General features: G+C 39.7%; 1 protein-coding gene across 2 annotated transcripts in view; it reads left to right on the forward strand.

The window, feature by feature from the left end:
* STXBP1 (syntaxin binding protein 1) overlaps positions 1–22,302 on the forward strand; it is an 890,876-nt gene that overhangs the window by 650,112 nt on the left and 218,462 nt on the right. For both annotated transcript variants that reach the window (XM_044058397.1, XM_044058398.1), the window contains exon 10: positions 2,391–2,498. In XM_044058397.1, the coding sequence (XP_043914332.1) occupies positions 2,391–2,498 (108 nt within the window). The remainder of the gene's footprint in view (positions 1–2,390; positions 2,499–22,302) is intronic.

Here is a 22,302-nt window from a genome sequence, read left to right on the forward strand (position 1 = left end):
TTTTGTACAGCAGTCTGCATAAAAGGACAGATGCATAGGTTCCATACTTAATGGATGCATAATCAAGTGTGCAGACCATATATAACTGCATGCCTTATAAGACCGGCATGCATGAGTACCCTTACGCTGGGAGGTGAGGTGCTTATATGGTTCAGTGTGTTTATAACAGAGTCGCTGTTTTAAGTTCTTGACATTTTTAAAACAAAACTTAGGAACTGGTTCTGTATATTCACTGATAGAGGGATCAGTCATCAGGATGGACCAATTTTTCTTTATAACTTCACAGACTTTATTAACCTCTGCTGAATAGGTCAAACAGACCCTGTTTACACTCTTGGTGCTGTTAGCCTCTTTGTCCCTCACTATACTTGAGGAGCTGTCAGAGAAGTAGGGTTTTACTTTAACACCAGCCGATGTATTCAGTTCTCTAATTTCCTTATGTATCTCACTGCCCTTATAGCCCCTCTTCAATAGATCTGCCTTTAGCACTGCTAAAGCTTGCTCTAAAGAGTCAGCATTAGTATGCAATCTCATGCATGTAAGAATCTGATTTTTAACCACTTTGCTAGTAACGTGGGATGGATGCATACTGGAACGATGTAAGATGTTATTTTTCCTGCATGGTTTCCTATACATTTTAGTGGACATTTTAGTGGACATGTTACCTAACATATCTTTGCCCACAGTAATGTCTAAAAAATCAAATCAGAGATGGCATACTAATGCTCTCTTTAGAGCAATCTTTTGGTTTGCTGAACTTTGTTTTTGGATATCCTAGATTCCACTATGTTCTCTTGCTACAGTGGGGAAAAGGGTAAATTTCCCACAATCTCCATACAAATGCTTCTAGTTTTCAGGAAATCAAATATATGGTCTCGGTCATATGAAGTTCAAGTTTCTGAAAATTTGATTATCTGATATAAACCCATATATATGGGTTTGGTTCTTCTTACATAATTTACACTTCTCCAAATCGTAAATTGACGACACAACTTCACCAAAAGTCCATTAAACTGAACCATGGGCATGAACTACCGAACTTCTTTCCTTGGCATATAAACAATCTCTGTATTCCTTACGGTTCCCAAACAGTTCACTCTATATATCTGTTTAATTAAATCCACAAAATGCATGTAATCTCAAAGGCCCATTCACAAGTGAAGATTAAAAATACACATTAATGAGCAAAAAAGTCATTAAAAAAAAAATATATATATATATATATATATATATATATATATATATATATATATATATATATAGATGTGTGTGTGTGTGTGTGTGCAGATATATATGTATATATATATATATATATATATATATATATATAGATAGGTAGGTATGTGTGTCTGTGTGTGTGTGTATATATATATATATATATATATATGTGTGTGTGTGTGTGTGTATATATATGTATATATATATATATATATATATATATATACATACATACACACACACACACACACACACACACACACACACACACACACACACACACATCCAAAGAGAGCTTTCGTCTCAGTAGATTGAAACTTCATCAGATGCTATTACATACTTCACAGGAAGTTTTATAGCCAATCAAAATCAAACATCAAAATAAACTTTATTGTCATTTAGGGCCACACAAGTGCATCCTAAATGAAATTACAAAGATCAGCTCAAGAGAGAAATGCAGTGCAAATAATACAGAGGCAGCGGTATGAGAGAATAACTACATGTATGACGTGCGATATGGTCACACACTGCAAGTCCTAGACAGTCAACAGGTGAGTGAGAGCACACATTTCTTGGGGTAGGTAAATCTGCTCTTTCCCCTGAGATTGTCCGATCTTGGAGTTAGTTTATAGAATTAGCAGCGGGTTGTTTTTAAGGTCTGCATGTGCCAAGATTGTTGCTCAGCGTATGTAGAATAATGTGTAAGTGTTTGCAAAGTCAGCTTTCCGTGATCAACTTTGTAAACATCCATCTTTTGGTGATTCTTTTAATTTCAGTACACCTATATATATATGTATATATATATATATATATATATATATATATATATATATTATACACATGCATACAAAGAGAGATATATATCTTTGTGCATGTATACACACACACACACACACACACACAAACACACATCTATAACATGAGATATATTTTTATTCAAATTTGTCATTTGATGCATTGTGAATCATTTCACTACATTATAATATTGATTGCTCTTTAAGTTTAGAGCAAAGTCCCAGTTAACATTGCCTTTTAAACAAAACATTAGAGGCATATTGCTATGCTTCAAAAATCTGGTGTGCCATCAGAATTTCCTTGCCAGAATAATTTGCCTGGTACTGTCATTTCTGACCTCTGCAGTACATTTAACTGTTTTTCTTTTTCATTTTCAGATATGAGACGAGTGGAATCGGTGAGGCAAGGGTTAAGGAGGTTCTACTGGATGAAGACGATGACCTTTGGGTGACCCTGCGTCACAAGCACATTGCAGAAGTGTCCCAGTGAGTGCAGTGCAATGGTACAAGATAAGTAAATTGATTCTGATGCCACACTTTATAGGCTCTGTGTTACAGTTCTGAAAAGTAAGTGTGCATCTTAATACACTTATGTATATACCTTTGTTCTCTCAATGTGGAACAAAGAGAGGTACCTCCACTGACATGGCTGAAGGCACAGTAAGAGCAGCGGTAGTAAGAGTAACTGTAACAGTAATAGTAAGGCTAACAGTAACAGTAGGAATATGAACACTAGTGCCCTCAGAGATAGTTAAATGTTGTTTGTGCTCCATCGTACTCCAAGTGTTCCCGTTACTCTTGATGACTCCCACTAAGCAGTAGATAGTACTCTAAGGTGGGATACTAGTGATAATACATTTGAACCATCCCCCTCCTTCACCCCCATCAGGATTTAAGGTCTCCTTTTCAAGTCAGATGTACACAGGAAATCCCAGCTTTCTCATGCTCATTCCATGTTTATCCTGCTAGTTGTGCAGAGGCATACAGAGGAAGTCCAGGACTGTATATAAATATTCCACAAACTTCCTACTTGGTTTGCACTGACGTGCACACAAATGCCCACGTGCACATGTGCATTCCTCAGATATCATGTTATTTGTGATGTAAACAGGAACAGCCTACATGTGCATTCCTCCAGTCCAGTCATCCTAGTTAGTATTCAGAAATGGGCACAGGATGTACCAGCGTGCTCCTGTACATTCCCTAGACACCCTATTTATTTTGTAGTGATATACACAAAGTGTGGTCACATATCCATGTCTATCATTTAGCTATCCTTTTTTTAGTGTGTAATAATGTATACAGGAAATGTCCATATGTCCATCTCTGTCATCAAGGCATCCTAAATGGTGTGCTGTAATGGTCACAGATTGAAACAACATGCACACATGCCTACCCCAGATAAAGACATCATTTCTGGTGCAGAACCATGTGCATACTAAGTGAAGAATCCAGAGATGGCCAGCACTAACGAAAGGAAAGACTGGAGCATTATGACAGGTTATTATTACAAATGTGTTGTGCATAGTAACATCCCCTTGTAGTCTTGGCAACATGAATTCCAGAGAGGACAGTTAAAAATATGTAGCTCTATTTATATACCCATTAAATCACAATTAATTAATTAATTAATTAATTAATTCATTCATTCATTCATTCATTCATTCATTCATTCATTAACTAATGAATGCACATCAGACTGTGGAAAACTGTTCCATAACTAGTTAGTTGTTGCTCGTTACCCAGAAAGAAAATAAAAACAGTCATTCAGGCAGTTAGGTACTTCAAGCAAATTTCATAGTTAAAGCCTCCGGAATGGAAGCTTAGTGCAGAAGAGTAAGGCCATGAACTGTTCATGAGCTGTCTCCTGGCAGGGTTTGATTCCCTCAATCTCCATTTGCCTACTGTGCTCTCTGACAAGTGATGTGACCAGATGATTCTCCTGTATCACCCTTGAAAAGAGATGGTGCCAGCCCTTGCTTGATGTCCACACAGAGCAGTATGATATTATTTACTCAGGGCACAGCTCCATATGTGAATACCTCAGGGAATAGTAATTTTTTTAACATTAAAATATTAAAACCAGGTCAGTAGTGCTTACCTAGGAACATACAAACAATACTTGGCAAGTGAACACATGGAACATAAGATGCCTAGCCATGTACACCTTCAGGTATACAGGCTTAGAAGTACTTGTTGCGCTGTATAAACAATAATGCTTGTCTCTCAAACTGAGCAGGTTTGTATATTACAACCCAGGTATACATTTGTGTCTACCTTTGCACTAGTCAAAACTAGCCTTAAAGGTAGCCAAGGTAGTACTTTGCTTGACCTGTGGCAGTAACTTATTCCATATGCAGAGAATAATGTAATATCATCATTTTTAATTTTTCTGACATCACTGCAGATGCGTTGTTATATTCCTAATAGTTTGTCTTATATCAAATTAATTAAAAGGATGTAATAAACATTAAGCAGCGTTCTCATATTTATAAGGGAAGCTACTGTGAACTGAATATTTTTAACCATTTATAACTTAGCTGTTGTTACAGTATAATTATATATGCATGCAAGGTACTAGTAGAACTTGGCCATGGACAGAGTGAAGTATACTTTTGTACCATATGCATTATGTTCCTTGGAAAGCTCTCTGCTTAATAATTCTGATATGCTTTGTAGCAAAATGTATATCAGAAGTGGTACATCACTAGGAAAATGGAAATTATGAATCTGTGTTGCCAACGTGACTGTTCATAAAGACAACGCTCCAGATATACAGCCTTCTAACAATCTATACAAATCACTCAGTCACATCAACCATTTATTTAGTCCACTACACATAAACACACCATATTTTATTTTATTTATGATTTTGTTGACTGAGTTAGTCCCACTACTACTGGCCTCTTTTTGGGGGAGACCCAAGGTGGTATTCATACTGACTATGGGAAGTTTGACCAGGACACTGGGGAACTTCCTCTGTTCTTTGGAGGAGAGCTAGTGACACACTTTCTGGAGCTGCTAGGCAGTGCTGGAGGGCTGTTATTGTAGTTCCAGGAATTCCAAGATGGAGGAAACTGCAACATAACTACATAGAAGAGCAGGAAAAAAGCTTAATGAATGAAGAAGAAAGAGATGAAATAACTACTACAGAATTATTTATTTATTTACATTTGTTTTTTGGGAAAGTCCAACTGGGCCAAGAGCCAATTTTCAGTGGAGGCCCGAGGAGAAAAGCTCCATTGCAAAAAATATGTAACACTGACAACAGAAGTTGCAAAAATATCATTAAGAAATAGAAGTTGCAAATTAACAAAATTTAAAATATATGGCTTAATGACAAGATTAATAAGTCAAAAAGATGAATCCCAGGTTGACAATATATAGCAGAGAAATTTGGTTAAACATAGAACATATCTAATGAACAGGTTATTTGGCAATCTATTTGTATAAAAAATGGGAGATAGCAGGTAGTTAGTACAGGTAGACATTGAGAACTTAAATAGAAAGCATAGTATGGAAAATAGGAAAGATTTAGAGTTAGAAAATGGAGGACTATAGACACAGGTGCTGGTAGATTTGATGAACCAGGCAGAGACAAAGTAAGGAGAGGAAATACAGTGGAGTGGCATGGTGGACAGTGTATTGCAGGAGGAAGAAACTGTGAGGATGGACACTCAAGCAACGGCTCATGGAGGGAAAACAATAGAGGTATTCTTGGCTGGTGGAGTGACCATCTTTCAGGGTTTACATCTGCAACAGGGTTTTTGTTACAAGAAAGAAGTTATGCAGATGCAGCAAAGGAATGATGATGTGGCCAGAGTGGGGAAAAGGGGGTATACAGCAAAAAACTGTAAGCCTCTTTGTGGAAAATGCAAAGAATTTACATTTGTGGTTTGACTGTCTCATATCAGAAAAGGAAGGAGTAGATGAAAAGGATAGCTCAGAAGAAAGACAAACTGTAGAAAATATTACTTCAGACGATGTTAAAAGAGAAGGTAGTATTTGGGAAGGAGATACCAAAGAAAGGTTAAACAAAGAAGATGTAGCTAGAAAAGAAATAACAGTTCAAACAAGGTTAGTAATACACAGGAGGAGGACAGATTTGCAATTTTAAAAAGTGAAGAGGAGTTGAGGGAGAAATAGAGAGAGGAGGAAAAACAAGATAGTAAATATCAGTTGGTGGGAGATTTAGAAGAAGGAAAAGAAAAGAAGAGAAAAGAAAGGAAAAGAAAATACGATTTGGAAATAAATAACTTTAAAAAAGAGAAAAAGATGCTGTAGGAATTTTAGCATTAAATGTGAATAGCTTTAGAAATAGAATAAGGGTGGTGGTGGAGTGGTGCAAAAATATTAAAATTGTTATTTTTTTGCTTGACAGATACCAGATGTAACAATGAAGAAAAACGGAAAAGAATACAGGCAATACTGGGGAGTGGGAGATGTGCAAATTTTTTGTTGGTAGAAAATGAGAAGTTTTGGAATAGGAATTTTAAAAAATGAAGAAATAGGAATTTTAGATGAAGCAGTAGTATTACTGCCATTACTTTATTTATGCATATTCTAATATGATGGAGAGAAAACAGTTTGAAGAAATAAAAACATCGTAGTAGATATCTAAATTGATGATATGAAATTTTAACTGTAACCTGAGGTAATAAAAGACAAAATATTGCAGGATATTAAGACATTAATGGAATTAATAAAATGTGAATATTTAAAAGTAGGAAGGAAAAGAAAATGGACGTATAATGGGTGAATTTTTAAGACTGAAATTAATTATATGGATGGAAAGATCATATGACAATGAGATCATTTTATAAAAAATTGGACACAGTGATGTACAGTGTCTAAGGAGAAGGATAAAATTATAATTAAAAGTGGTAAAAAGAAATACATTGAAATATGAAGTGTTACAGAATTATGAGAAGGTGATGGAAGAAACAAGTGACAAAATAAGGGAAGTAAAGAGGATGTAGAAAAGGAATAGAGAAAAGTAAAAGTGATGTTACATAGGCAAAGACTTTTCCAAAAGGAAAGAAAGAGAAGGTTTTTCCTTATTTTGGAAAAAAGTAAAAATAAGAGAAGGATGGATGCTACCTTAGATGGCAAAGGAAACAAAATACAAACAAAAAGATACTATGGAGTGGTAGAAAATTTTGTAGAGAAAATATTGAATGAATTGGTGAAGGAAGGTATTTGGAAGAAGATGAATGTGGTGGAGTGATAAAATTTAAATGAAAAGATGAAAGAAAAGATAAACAATTGGAGGCCTATATTTATGCAAATACTACAAAAAGGATGGAGAAAGTATTGTATGACATAATAGGGGAAGGGATATATAGTATAAAATGAAGAAAGTTGAAAGAAATATTAATTATAGAGAAAGTAACAGAAGAGATGATACTGAAAGAAAATAAAGAAAACCGATGGCATGTGACTTAGCTAAAGTCTTTGATGAAGTGAGCCATGAAGTAATGTGGCAGATTTTAGAGGCATATGGGACAGGAAAAAAAATAATGTAATAAAGAAATGTTATGAAAGTGCCAAACCAACAAGTGTTCTTCAGTAAAGGAGAGAATTTATGAACGTGACCAGGAGGTTAAAAAGCAAAAACTACTAAAGCCTTGTACAGGCACACATGTGCTTCCCCTAGTCACAGATTTAAATTTACATTTCTGGAGCAGATAAAAAGAGACCCAAGGGACTATATTATTGAAAAACACTTGTCGGTTAGGGAACGTTTTTGGCAGTTGAAATTAAATGCTACAGTGCCCCTGTGTTGAATGAAGCTTGCCCTATTAGCGCTTTATTAAAGTTAAAATGTTTATATGTTTAGTGTTTTTTTTTTTTAGAACAGATATTTTTATATATTTTTTTTATGTATTTTTAAAGTTCGTGTTATGTAAACATACATTCAATATATAGTAAATTAAGGGGCTGTCACCCTAACATTAAACCATTTATCATTCAGGGGCATACACATTTGTTTTCATACTGTTTTATGTGTTTGTGTTTTTGTTTAAGCACTAAGTTCTACACACATAACTTTAGTGTTTTACTGTTCTGTTAAATCAATTGTTTCATTGGCTGTCCCATGATTATTTTGAGATGCATTTAAATGGCTAGTGTTTTAATAATGGCAGTTCTGAAGAAATCCCTCTTGGGGACAAAAGCAATTAACTGTCTGTAATAAGTCTGTGGAGTTTTATCTGGACTTCTGCTTTTTTTTCCACATTTCTGGTGTACCAATTAGCATTTCTTCAGGTCCAGAAATCATACAGTGTACTTTAGTTGATATGATAAGTAGACAGGAAGGTGTTATAAATATTACTGATGATACTTCAGTCTTCAGAATTACAAAATAAGAGCATGATATCAGATTAATTAAGCTGCTACACATACTAAGGTCACAAAGTTAGAAATGTAATTAATGGAGAAAGTTATAAGATTCTTGTGTCATCGTTGAAATACATTAGTCAACTTTTGACTTCTAATGAATTACAGCTAGATATTGACAGACACCATGCCACTGTAAATATGCAAACTCCAAAAGACACACCATCATTAGGGTGATTTTGGGGAAGGTACAGTGCCTGTTCAAGCTTACACCACCCTTGTTTGGTATGGCTGTACCTCTAAGAAAACTAGTTAAGCAGGATACAGCGTGGAGTTGCTCAGGGTATCAGGCTAGAAGCTCTGAACTACTAAAAAGGGTGGTAGCAACTGCACTTATTCTCCAATATTATTTTTGAAGTATTCCCTATGACACCGCAAGTGGATACAAGCCAGAAAGAGCGAGCATGAGTGATGCTGCATGAGAACAGTCCTATTGCCTCACTTTGAAGAGCATTAATGGATGCACAAAAAAGAAATGCACAAATTAAGAAGGATATAATAAACATAGTCTTTGGTTATCAGAAAGTTCATGATTATGACATTGGAAGCTTATTAAACTTGAAATGTATCAGACCCTTAAAGAGCACTTTCAAAAAGTCACCGCTCAAAAGTATCAGCTGACAGCAAAGAATTTATTTATTTATTCAGTTTATTAACCAGTAAATAGGGTGGTCTAAAGTCCCCTTTCAGCCGGGACAATATCCAGAAGGGAACAACAAAAACGACAATAAAATATATTCAAGAAAAAAAATAAGTATGCTATTAATACTTCAGAAATATGATTTCAAAGTGTGGCACAAACTTGAAAGACTGGTGTATTTTGCTGATCTGTTATATGCAAGGAGGATTTGCTTGAAGAGGGACTGAGTCATGATGCATATTCTAAAAACACCTGAAAAGAACTATAAGAAAAGATACAAAAATGCCGCTGTTAAGAGATTTCATAGTGTCAGGATTGTCAGACATTGGAACGCAACATTATCCATTAGTCAAACCATACTATATTGACAGGCAGGAGATAATTGGTTTGTAAGTCCACATTTAGAAGTGATAACTTCATCATTCAGTCTCAGCTGAGCTAAGGAGCCAGATACTGCTAAAGATTATTGAGTCATATCTGAGAATTCCAAGTGGAAAGAAAAAAAAAAACTAAACATCATGTTTTGACATAGCATGACAGTGGAAATAAAAAAAGAAGTTATGTACTTACCATAACATTACATGTGACTTGTTCATCTCGCCTTCATTCTTACAGATGGGTCCGGAGCCGATCTTCGGCTCCGACTCGGCCATCTACAAAGCTTGAGGTCTTCAGATAGCTCGAGGCCAAGTCCCTATCCCATGATGCAACTTAGAGTTACCTCAGATCTTTTTTGCTGCATATAATACCATATGTCATTCTATCACTCTATAAGAGAAAGCTATTAAAGGGTTGAGCAACCAGGAAGAATCCAGCATCTCTGTCTTCAAAAAACCCTGGAGGGGGTAGGAGGGTGGGAAGTAAGAATGAAGGCAAGATGAACTCACATGGATTGTTATGGTAATTACATAACTTCTTTATGTGAAGGTGTTTATCTCGCTGTTCATTCTTACAGACGGGTAGCGTCCCAAGCACCATCTATCTCGGGTGGCTCACGGGAGTATGTTCTTCAGGACAGTAGACCCAAAGGAGGCCCTGTCAACTTTGTAATGAGTGATAAATGTATGAGGTTTTGACCAAGTGGCTGCTGCACAAATGTTATCTATACGAAGTCTGGCAGAAAAGACAGAGGATGTAGACACTGCTCTGGTAGAATGAGCCTTAATTTTATGTTGTAAGGGCATATTAGCAGCTGAATAAGCAAATGTGATACAATCAGATAACCACTTAGACACAGTTGTTTTGGCCACTGGCATACCTTTTTTGGTGTCTGAAAAAGAAACGAAAAGCTGTTCAGATTTCCTAAATTCTTTTGTTCTATCCAAATAAAATCTGAGCTGTCTATGAACATCAAGTTTGTGCAGCATATATTCTAAATTGTTAGAGTGATTGGGGAAGAATACTGGCAAATCAGTAATTTGATTAAGATTAGCTTCAGTGCAAACTTTAGGCAAAAAGGAGGGGTTAGTTTGAAGTGAGACTCTGTCAGCATGGAAAATCAAGTAAGGAGGCTTAATGGACAAGACTTGAAGCTCTGACAGTCTGCAGGCAGAAGTGATAGCTACTAAAAATATAGTCTTCAACGACAAAAATTTGAGGTCACATGAGGAAGCTGGTTCGAGTGGAGGGAGAATAATGCGAGAAAGCATACAATTTAAATTCCATGGGGTATAAGGAGATTTCATAGGTGGTCTGAGATGAAAGGTCCCTTTAAGAAAGGCTTTGGATAGCTTGTATGACATAATGTTCAACCCTTCAAATCCAATGTGAAAATTAGAGATAGCAGCAAGCTGAACATGAACTGTTGCTGCTGCAGCTCTTTTGTTGAAGATCATGGTCAAGAACTCTAGTATGGAGGCCATAGGGGCTAGGTAGGGATCAATGTTGTTTTCAGAGGCCCATATAGAAAATTTTTTTCATTTGCTAAGGTATAGCTTCCTCGTAGAGGATATGAGAATTTGCTTTGTCTCATAAGAACGGTTATGGAACCTGGCTATGATGGGAATTGGAGCAGCCAAGCTGTCAGCTTCAGGGACTGAAAAGAGGGATTAAGTTCCCCCGATGAGTGCGTTAGAAGATCTGGAACTGGGTCCAGAATCCAGGGGTCCTCCAAAAGATGAAGTTGAAGGAAGGGGAACCAGATCTGATGAGGCCAATGAGGGGCTATTAGAATGATGATCCTTCCCAGGGCTTTTGCTTTCTGTAGTACCTTGGATATCAACGGGATGGGTAGGAATGCATAGAGGAGACCCGGAGGTCAATCGTGTACAAGTGCGTCCCTTGGGGCTTCTCCTGGAGGGGGAATCAGGGCAAAGTAGCTTCTGCATTTTATGTTCATGTGACTGGCGAAAAGGTCACAGCAAGGCTGGCCCCACCTGCGGAATATCCTGTCTGCTATTTCCTTCTTGAGGGACCACTCATGAGGCAACCAAATTGCTCTGCTCAGCTTGTCTGCTATCACGTTGGATTTCCCCGGGATGTGCGTTGCCAACAGAAAACGCTGGGTGGATATAGGCCACTGCCATACTCTTAGGGCCTTGCTAGAAAGGGGGTAGGATCTGGTTCCTCCTTGTTTGTTCAAGTACCAGACCACTGACATGTCTGTCTGAATCGCAATTGTACCCAGAGGAAGAGAGTCCTGGAAGTACTGCAACACTAAAAGTACTGCTCTCATCTCTAGGACATTGATATGCAGATGTGTCTCTTGATTGGTCCATGTGCCTTGGGCTGTTCTTCCCTGAAAATGCCCCCCCCCCACCCTATCAGGGAAGCATCCATGGTCACTGTGGCTGCTGGTGGGGGTAGAACAAAAGGTCGACCTATCGTGACATGAAGGGAGGTCAACGGCCACTGAAGATACTTTTCGCATGTGTTCGTGATCATTATAAGATGAGACATTGGGAGTTCTTGGTAAGACCATTGAGTGAACAACAGCCACTGCAGAATCCGCATTTGCATGCGACCCAGTGGTATGGCTAATATTGCAGCTGTCATCATGCCTAACAATTTTAGTACTTCTGATGCTGGAGCCTTGTTTTTGGATATGATATTGCGGACCTGCTGATGGAGTAGGAAGACTCTTTCTGCTGGAAGACTCAGCGTGGTGGTGGTGTCCAATTCTGCTCTGATAAAAACGGTATATTGCGATGGCGACAAGGTAGATTTTCCTGTGTTTACTGTAATGCCCAGCTGACTGCAGAGTGAAAGAGTGGTGTCCCTGGCTTGAATGAGTTGATGCCTGGTGGTGGTGGTGAGGAGCCAATCGTCTAGGTACGGAAACACCTGGAATCCTAAATGTCTCAGGTGAGCCATGACCACTGCCATACATTTGGTGAACACTGTGGGGGCTGTAGTAAGACCAAAGGGCAGGGCTCAAAACTGGTAATGATTGGCTCCCAGCCAGAAGCGCAGATGATCCCTGGATGGTCTGGCCATTTTTATGTGGTAGTACACATCCTGTAGATCTATCGAGCACATCCAATTGTCTTTCCCTAAAAAGGGAAGTATCGACTGAAGCACGACCATCTGAAACTTCTCTTTCTTGACAGATCTGTTTAGTGTGTTTTGGTCCAATGTAGGTCTTCAGTCTCCTGTCTTTTTTGGAACTAAAAAGAATCTTGAGTAAGGTCTGGATCCTATCTGGTATGCTGGGACTGGTTGGTTGACTCTTTTTGTTAGCAACGATCAGACCTCTATTGTTGCGTATTCCCTGTAACTGGGTGAAACTTCTGGGATTTTTCTTGTCAATGGAGGGGGTGTGGCAAAAGGAATGAAATATCCTCTGGAAATGATACTTTGTACCCAGTTGTCATTTGTTATTTTGAGCCAGGCATCTGGATACAAAGATAAGCAACCCCCGACTACCTCCAGAGAAGGACAGTCGGGCCTCCTTTCAGGAGCGCTGGTAGGGCTTCCCAAAGAACTGATCTCTGTCATCCTGGTTTTGCAGACCCCCCTCTGCCACGAGGTGGCGTCTTCCATTATTGCCCCCTCCTCTGCCCCTGGAGTGTGGTTCACCAAGTGTGTCTTGAAAGGCTCCTTGGGCTTTGCGGAACCACTTCTTTCCTCCCCTTTGACCCTTAGGGTAGGGTCTGGTAGGGGTGGAAAAATGGACTGCGACGGCAGACAGTGTCTTTCCTTCCTGCTCACACCTGGTCAAAGTTTCCTTAACTTTGGGCCCGAAAACGGACGAGCCATCAAAAGGGGTATTTACAAAGGATGACTTAAAGGGCTCTGCGAAGGAACACAAGCACATCCAGGAGTGTCTCCTAAGAGGAATTCCTGTACCTGCTGCCCTGCTTGTTCCATCAGCTGCATATGAAATGAGGTAATGAGGTGTATGGATGAGTTTACTATAGAGTTGAGGGTAGCAAGCTGGGAGGGAACGTTATCTGAGGCTCCTGCAGCTACTGAACCCTGAAGAGTATCTTCCAGCTCTTTAAGGAGATCTCTTTGCAGTCTAGTAAAATGGATTAAATAGTTGAGCGAACACAGTGCAAAAATCGCTGAACTGTAAGTGCACTTCCCATATCTATCCATGATCCTATAATCTCTTTTAGGAGGATGGATAGAAGAAGAAGTTTCTGAAATTTCATTTTTGGTGGCTGCCGCCACCACCATGACATCAACAGGCACACCCTTAGTAAGAAAAGATTTGTCTTGGGAGCAGAAATAAATTTATCAGGCCTCCTGGGGACAGTCTCCATGGTGTCCGGACACTCCCACACCCTTCGTGAGACCAGCTGCATAAGCTCATCAAAGGGCGGAGACACCCAGGAGGGAGAACCGACTTGTCTTCAGTATGGTTGGTGGACTGCCAGTCACCCCTCTGCCTAAGGATTTCTAACATCTCAGCAAATGAGATATCCTCAGAGGAGGACCATGGGGACCCTTCTGATTCATCCAAGTCAGTATGAGATGTCAGAGACTCCAGTGGGGAGTCTAAGTGCTTCCTATTACAGTTTTTCTTCCTGGGAACCTCATCAGTGGAGGCTTCTGGTGAGGTCTCGGAAGAGCAGGGGTCACCCAATGGGGCTTCCTGAGACTCTGGATGTTCTTCGTGTTTCACTGTTGCAGTCATTACATTTGGGTAATCTGCTGGCAGGTTGCCACAGTCGGCCTGATTAACAAAGTCTTGGGTCCTGCGTCGGTTGCCGTCCCTTCTTCCATGACTTCAGGTCGTCAGGGGTATAAAACATGCAGCCGACAACATTACATCAGTCTTTCTTGTCGCGTGGTGCCCGAAGCAGAAGCAGTTCGCAAGTGCTGGTCGGCCGACTCCTGAAATTTTCGTTTTCGAGTTTCAGAACCGAAGTTTTCAACTAAAAGCTGAGTACCCTTTTGGGGAAACTTTTTCTTGCTCCTTACCAATGTCAGTAAAAGTTAATAATTGCATTACTTGTGCAAAGCAAATACCTCATAAGGATTTTCATTTGTACTGTATTCCTTGCCTAGGCCCTGACCACAACGTATCTTGCTGTCGGTTTTGGGCTAAATTTAATCAACGCATGATTAAATGTCGGTATATTTTTACTTCTAAATATTTTGGCTCAAGATTTAATTATCCAGAAATGACGTCGGTTAGCAATCCGACTACCGGAATACCTAAAAAAATGCAAAGAAAAAGACAGAGACAGACCGTCGAGGTCCGAAACTGATGACGACGCTTCTCCTAAGCCATTCGCCAGTTCGCTGGTACTCAGTGAGACACTTTCGCAGCCCCTGATACCCGCTACTTCTGATTCGCAGGCCTCTACTGAGACCCATTCGGAGTCCGGTATGTAGCGAGATGCTTCAATTATAGAACCCGCGGATGTCTGTACCTTAGATTGGTCTGGAGCCGCTGTGCAGGCACCAGCTTCTGAGGGTGGTTTCAGGCCTACAGATTTGTATATTAGACCGATGCCATCTTCAAAACTAAGGCCAAAATCTAAATCTATGTCTAAAAAAACGATGCCTGGGCCACATGTGCAGACCCCTATGCCTAAAAAACAAATGATCAAAATGGCTGAAGATGTAATTACTCTGATCAGGGGTAGCCAACCCCCTCCTTCTAAGAGGCCTAGGCAAGACATTGATTATGAATCTTCTGAACAGGATTCTATTTCTTCTGACTCTTCTAATGAACAGGATTTGTCTTTTCCTACTTATGAGGACTCTGATGCAGAAGATTCCATTCCTTCTGCTTCTCCCCCAGAGGATTTTTCTTTTGGGGAAACTTTACATACCTTAAGGGAACATTTCCACTGGGAATGTCAGGATTTCTCTGAATCTAAAAAGAGACTTATGGATTTTCTTCCTCTTCCTCAGCATAGGCCTTTGGCTATACCTCCTGTTCTAGACATTGTTGATGATATTTTTTCAGAATCTAGTATGGCTCCTGATTCTCTGCTTCCGGCTCCTTGTAAGCCAGACAGATACTACAGGGTTCCTGACTCCCACAAATTACTTTTCAAAAATCCTATTGCTGATCCTGAAACCATTTCTCAGGGTCCCAAGGGCATTAAGGTCTCTACTGCTAAAAATCCTACCCCTTCTGATAGAGATTCCAGGGCGCTGGATAGATGGGGTAAGAAGGTTTACACTTCTGCAACCTTGGTAATCAGGGCTTTAAACTGTCAATTTCATATGCTTAAATATCAACAGCATACCAAGACTACTTAAACAGAAAATGATGTTAATTTTTGACTGTGTGGAAAATAAAGATTTACAGGATTTATTACATTCAGCTGAACAAGTTGGAAAACATACTTTGCAATGTGGTTTTGATTCCTTGGAGGCCTCTTGCAGGGCTGCTGTAACTGGATCTGTGCTAAGAAGGCATGCTTGGCTCAAAGAGCAAACTCTGCCTGACCATGTTAAAGCAAAATTGTTGGATGCTCCTTTACAACAGGGCCATCTCTTTGGTAATAATGCTGAAGAAGTGTTAAAAAAGATGGAAGATAAAGCTAAATCTATGCAAACTGTGAAAGATTTCGTACAAGTGCAACCTCCAAGATTTAGTAGACACTGGCCTACTAAGAACTGGTCCTTTCCAGTCCCTTCAAGAGCCGCTCAAGTCAAATCCAGACATTCCAAAGGCTCCAGGTTTCAGTCACAAGGAACTTTTAGAACAAAACAATGGGTTGCCTCCACCTCCAAATCTGGAAACAACAAGGCACCTCCCTATGGTAAACAGTCTCAATGACTTCCCTCTACAATCACCAAGCACTTACCTTTTAGCCGCCCCTTTGGGAGGAAAACAGGCACTTCATGCACGAAACTGGCAACTTATTACCCAGGACAAATGGGTTTTAAATATAGCATCCCAGGGGTACAGATTTCATTTCCACATGTTGCTAATCCCAAACGGATGGCAAGACCTGCCCCCAAATCAGTGGGCAGAGGGCCAGAAACAAGTTCTGTCCCTCATGAACATGGGGGCTATTCAACCAGTACCAGAAGAAGAAAAGGGATAAGGTTTCTATTCAAGACTTTTCCTGGTACCCAGAAAAGACAAATCATGGCATCCAATTCTGGACTTATCCACTCTAAACACATTTCTGGGCATTCCAAAATTCAAGATGCTGACTCTTCAACAGTTACTACCTATGCTAGGCAAAGATGCCTGGTTGGTAACTCGAGACTTACCTGCATATCCCAATCAGGGAATCCTGCAGAAGATACCTATGCTTCAAAGCAGGCTACTTGCATTATCAGTTCTCTGCACTGCCCTTTGGCTTATCTACTGCACCCAGGGTCTTCACAAAGTGCCTGGCTCCAGTAATTGCATTTTGCAGGCAAAGAAATATTCAAATATATCCATACCTGGACGATTGTCTAATTCAGGCAGAAAACAAGGACATTCTTCTAAAGCAACTGGTGTTTGTAAAAAGGGTTCTAACTTGTCTAGGGTACACCAGAAACAAAAAGAAATCACAACTGGAACATTCCTGGGTGCAAGCTTGAATACAACTGCCCAGATGACTTACCTTATGGCAGAAAAGCAAATTCAATTGGTGACTTACTTCAAACAGGTGGCCACAAAAACCCTGCTATCTGCAAGACAAATTCTGCAAGCCTTGGGGTTCATGGCCTCCTGCATTCTTCTAATTCCATATGCAATGCTGCATATGAGGAAACTTCAGTGGTTCTTAAAAAGTTTATGGAGTCAACATTGTCACAGCGTGGAAACAATGATTCCTATCATACCTTGCCTGCAACTATAGTTCCTATGGTGGGCAGAGGCGTGCCACCAAAACAAGGGACAGACTAGCCATGGCATTGTGGAACACGGCCTTGACCTACCAAATACAACTACAAGCTCAATTCCTGCCAGGATAGCTAAATACTCTGGCAGACAAACTAAGCAGAAATGTTATGGACCCACACAAATGGAAACTGGAACCACAAATTTTCAACATGTTGACATGCAAATGGGGGAGTCCAGACATAGATCTTTTTGCCTCATCCCAGAACTATCAATTGGACAAATTCTGCACAAGAATTCATCACAAAAAAGCTTGGAAAGTGGATGCTCTATCATTCAGCTGGAAAAACCTATAAGTCTATGCTTTTTCCCCTCTGCCTCTGCTCTCCAAAGTTCTACTAAAAGTCAGACAGGACAAGCCAAAAATGATTCTGATTGCTCCAGGCTGGCCTCGCCAACACTGGTACCAACTCCTGCGCAATGTGTCACACCTTCATCTGTGGCACCTGCCTCAGACACCTTACCTACTGTCTCAGCAGAACTACCACAATCTGCACACTCAGCTCCAAACTTTGAATCTTGCAGTGTGGCTAATCATCTAATTTCACCCTTGGCATCCATCAGCAAACCTGTGATGGATGTCATTTTGGAGGCTAAAAGCCTAGTACTAGAAAATCTTATGCTGACAAATGGAAAGGATTCTGTTTCTGGAACGAATCACAAAGAATAAGCACAGCAATGCCCAATATTCCTCAGATTCTGCAATACTTAAGTGAGATGCTTCACAGGGGCCTATCTTTTTCTTCCTTAAAAATCCATGCCTCTGCCATTTCATCTCATTACAACACAGAACCTCCCCTCTTCTCTCATCCTTTGCTAAAGCAGTATCTCAGAGGGGCCAAAAACTTAAGACCTCCCAGGAGAGCGCCAACCCCTGCATGGGACCTCAATTTTGTTTTGGAAAAACTCACTCCCCCTCCTTTTGAGCCGGCTGCTATTGCAGACCTAAAATTTCCCTCCTGGAAAACAGCTTTCCTTTTAGCAGTCACTTCAGCTAGAAGGATTTCTGAATTACAGGCTTTTATGGCAGTGGAGCCTTTCATTATTTTTCATGCGGACAGGGTGTCTCTCAGGACCAATCCATCTTTCATGCCTAAGGTGGTGTCCAGTGTGGCACTTAATCAGACCATTCATCTGCCAACTTTCTTTCCCAATCCACAGAACAATGGTGAGCGGATTCTGCATTCATTGGATGTACACAGACAACTTAGATTTTACTTAAACAGGATGAAATCTCTAAGAAAATATGAACAACTATTGGTGGCATTTGCTGCACGGGCAGAGGGATAGGCTATTTCAAAGCAGACTATTTCCAAATGGATAAGCCATTGTATTCTTTTCTGCTATATGCACCATGATAAACCTATCCCCAAGGGGATCAGATCTCATTCCACCAGGGCTGCATCTACTTCTGCAGCCTTTCTCAGAGGGGTTCCTACCAATGACTTTCTAGAAGATGCTACCTGAAGCTTAGTTCATACGTTCACAAAACATTACCATTTACTTTTCTTCTCTAAATCCAGAGCTGGCTTTGCCACTGCTGTCCTGCAGGGCCTTATAACTGCTCCTAATGCTGTATAAATCCATCCCCCCTACCATAGCTTTGGGAATCTATCCCAATGTAATGACTGCAACAGTGAAACACGAAGAACATAGTACAGTTGTGTACACTTACCGTAAATGTAGATGTTCGAGTGTATTCACTGTTGCAGTCCTAGTTACCCACCCTCCAGCCCCCTGTTTTTCTCTTACTATACCTCTTCTTTCTTTTACTATGCTTAAAAGCCTTTTTGATGTATTTGCTTTTGTTTGGAGGTATATTTTTTCTGTTTTAAATTATATACACACATATATATATATATATATATGTGTGTGTGTGTGTGTGTGTGTGTGTGTGTGTGTGTGTGTGTGTATATATATATATATATATATATATATATATATATATATATATATATATATATATATATATATATATATATATTGCTCCCCATTTGGGGGGCACCAGACATCTGCGACAAGGAAAACTGATGTAATGGCGTCGGCTGCATGTTCTATACCCCTGACGACCTGACGTCATGGAAGAAGGGACAGCAACCGACGCAGGACCCAAGACTTTGTTAATCAGGCCGACTGAGGGCAACATGCCAGCAGATTACCCAAATGTAATGACTGCAACATTGAATACACTCGAACAGCTACATTTATGGTAAGTGTACACACCTGTACTGTCTCTACACTTCGCAAAGATCTGTGAAGCAGAAGCAGACATAGGCGCTTTAGGGGAGGAGGTAGTCAGACCTGAAGTCGAAGATATCTTAGGAGACATAACTCTCCTCGTGGCTTCGAAGGCACCTCTGCTCTGATGAGAATGGACCGATGGATCCGAGGAAACCGCCAATACCCCCGGCACTGGAACAGTGGGCTCTGAGCCAGAGGTAGGAGCTGAGCTTATCTGAGCCAAAGCCCTGAGAGGCAAAGTCGAAACTGACAAGTTGGTCCGACTTTCCTCCCCAGACCCGACCAGAGAGTCTTGGCTCCTAGATTCCTTGATCGGCACTGAGGACATCACAGTAAATGGAGCAGGTGCCGGCTCCGAAGGCTCCACGATCAACAAGTCCAAATCCTCCAGCTCCGAAGGACCGGTATGGCTCAGAGGAGGAAGAGTAGTAGCTGGTAAAAGTGTCTTTGGTTCCGAAGCCGCTTGGGTCAGAGCTGATATGAATTTAGCAAAGGCTGGTGCCTGAAAAAGCTTCTGCACCACACAATCCATATCCAAATCAGAAAGGCTAATCGAAGACCGAGATGAGTGGATAGAAGGAGGTACAAATTGCAGGAGTGGAGACTTAAGCACTTCAGATACTGGTTCCGAAAGGATAAGACGGTCGGCTCTGAGGTCTGTGGAACCAATGTCGAAGACTTTTTAGATTTGTTTTAGATTGTTCCTAGCTTTAGTTACATACAGCCTTACACAACTTGATCTGGATTTTATCGGTGGATGGATTTGTTGGTGGTGGGGGGCTAAGTATATGTTCATACCTAGAACAAATAATGTATATTAAGCAATATGTGGATCTTTTTAATGAAAACTACATTTAAATGCATATATTTACACAAGGCATTGCAGCGCTGTATCTTTAAGTTTTTACTTTAGCTGCTTCAGGGGTGTCGGTTGATTGATATGAGTATATAAAGCCTTTGTAAAATGAAATTATTTATTGATGAAGAGTCGGTGTAAAGGGAGACGAAGCGCTTAAATTATTTGTTTATTTGTATGTTTTTTGTTTTGTGCTTTTTTCGTATGTATTAAGTTGGTGGAATAAATTCTTCAAAGCGACTTTTTAGATTTCTTAACCTCAGAAGAAGTCTTGGAAGACTTTGAGGACTTACTGGTTCCATCTTGGTCGCTCAAAGCTTCTTGGAATGAAGGTTTAAGTAAACCTCTGTCGATCAACTTTCTCTCTCTCCTGGAGAACCCTAGAAGAGAAAGAATGACAGATGGAGCAGCTTCAATGCTTCGAAACAATAAATACAATTTACATGACTGTCAGTGACAGACAGTTTCTGCCCACATTTAGGACATTTTTTAAACACTGATTTAGGGTGTTTGTCTTTGACTTGGCCAGCCATCCTGTAACACACAATATCAAATTGGACACACCCAAACAAGAAATATCAATGAGCCCTTTAAAAAGTATGGGCTAAACTAGTAAACAGCAGACACACACACACACACACACACACACACACACACACACTAAACTATTTATCTAGATTCTAAATAGTAATATATGAAACTGTGACAGTCACTAATCATATTTCTAACAGTAAATATCTATCAAACTGTGACAGAAAGGTCACTATGATAAACACACAATTCAAAATTCTAAAGGCTAAATACCAAACTTGTAACAGAAAGGTCACTATTTTAAGCACACAATACTATCTAAGAATTGTGAAAGATAACAAGGGCTAAATACAAAGAGGCCAAGAGAGCTAATTATTAACAGAGAAAAAGCCACACTAAGGGAAGGGAAAGTGCACACTAAGCTATTCTAAGTATTCAAAGGTAAATATTAAAGATTTTTTATCAATATTATCAAATATTTGAAGAAAAAAAGTTTTTACTGGCCCAAGCTAGCGAGAACCTCCGATCTACTGCAGTGGCAAACTAGATCTGAGGTAACTCTAGGTGCATCATTGGATAGGGACTTGGCCTCGAGCTTTGTAGTAGGCCGACTCGAAGCCGAGGATCCAAACCCATCTGTAAGGATGAACGGCAAGATAGAACAACTTCACATCAGATGGTATAAAACTAAACACTTTACTGAATGCTAAGAAATCAGACTCAAAAAGAGGAACTGAGGTCTCACAGAATACTGATAGGTTTGCTAACCACTGTTGAAAAAACAACTGTTGTCATAGACTTTGAGGACTTTAGGGATAATGTGACAACTAGATTACTGTTCTCATTTCTAATATGCAGTGGGAACATGTTCCATTAAGCAGATGCTATCTTAGAAAAGCTCTTTCCTCCCACCACAATGCAAAAAAAGTGTTTTTGTAGACCTAAAGCATTATTATCAGTGGATCCTGGATAGATGTTCTCGATTAATAAGTGGAGGGTTATAACCCATATGAAATATAACTTTTTTTTAAATACCTTTAGTGAATTATCACTTGTGACTTGGGCAAATTTACAATTGCATAAAAGTCATCAGACAATATTAACAAGTTCACATTTACAGACATTATACAGCACATATATTTTTCTATCCAATATAATCAATCCAACATTACATAAATTGTCCAATTCTTGCCTTCTCTTAAATCTCATTTCTGCACCAAACATTTTTCTGCATTCATTTCTCCCACAATTTCCATTTTTTTGTCTATAATTTACTCTTACCCTTTTGTAAAGATCGCACTTCCTGTTATTTTATCTCAATATTCTCTTCTTCAAGTATATATCCACAAAACGAGTATCCTTACACAAAAACAAG

This window comes from Protopterus annectens, chromosome 16.part0 (genome assembly GCF_019279795.1).
Source record: "Protopterus annectens isolate FY-2018-M chromosome 16.part0, PAN1.0, whole genome shotgun sequence".
Lineage (NCBI taxonomy): Eukaryota > Metazoa > Chordata > Ceratodontiformes > Protopteridae > Protopterus > Protopterus annectens.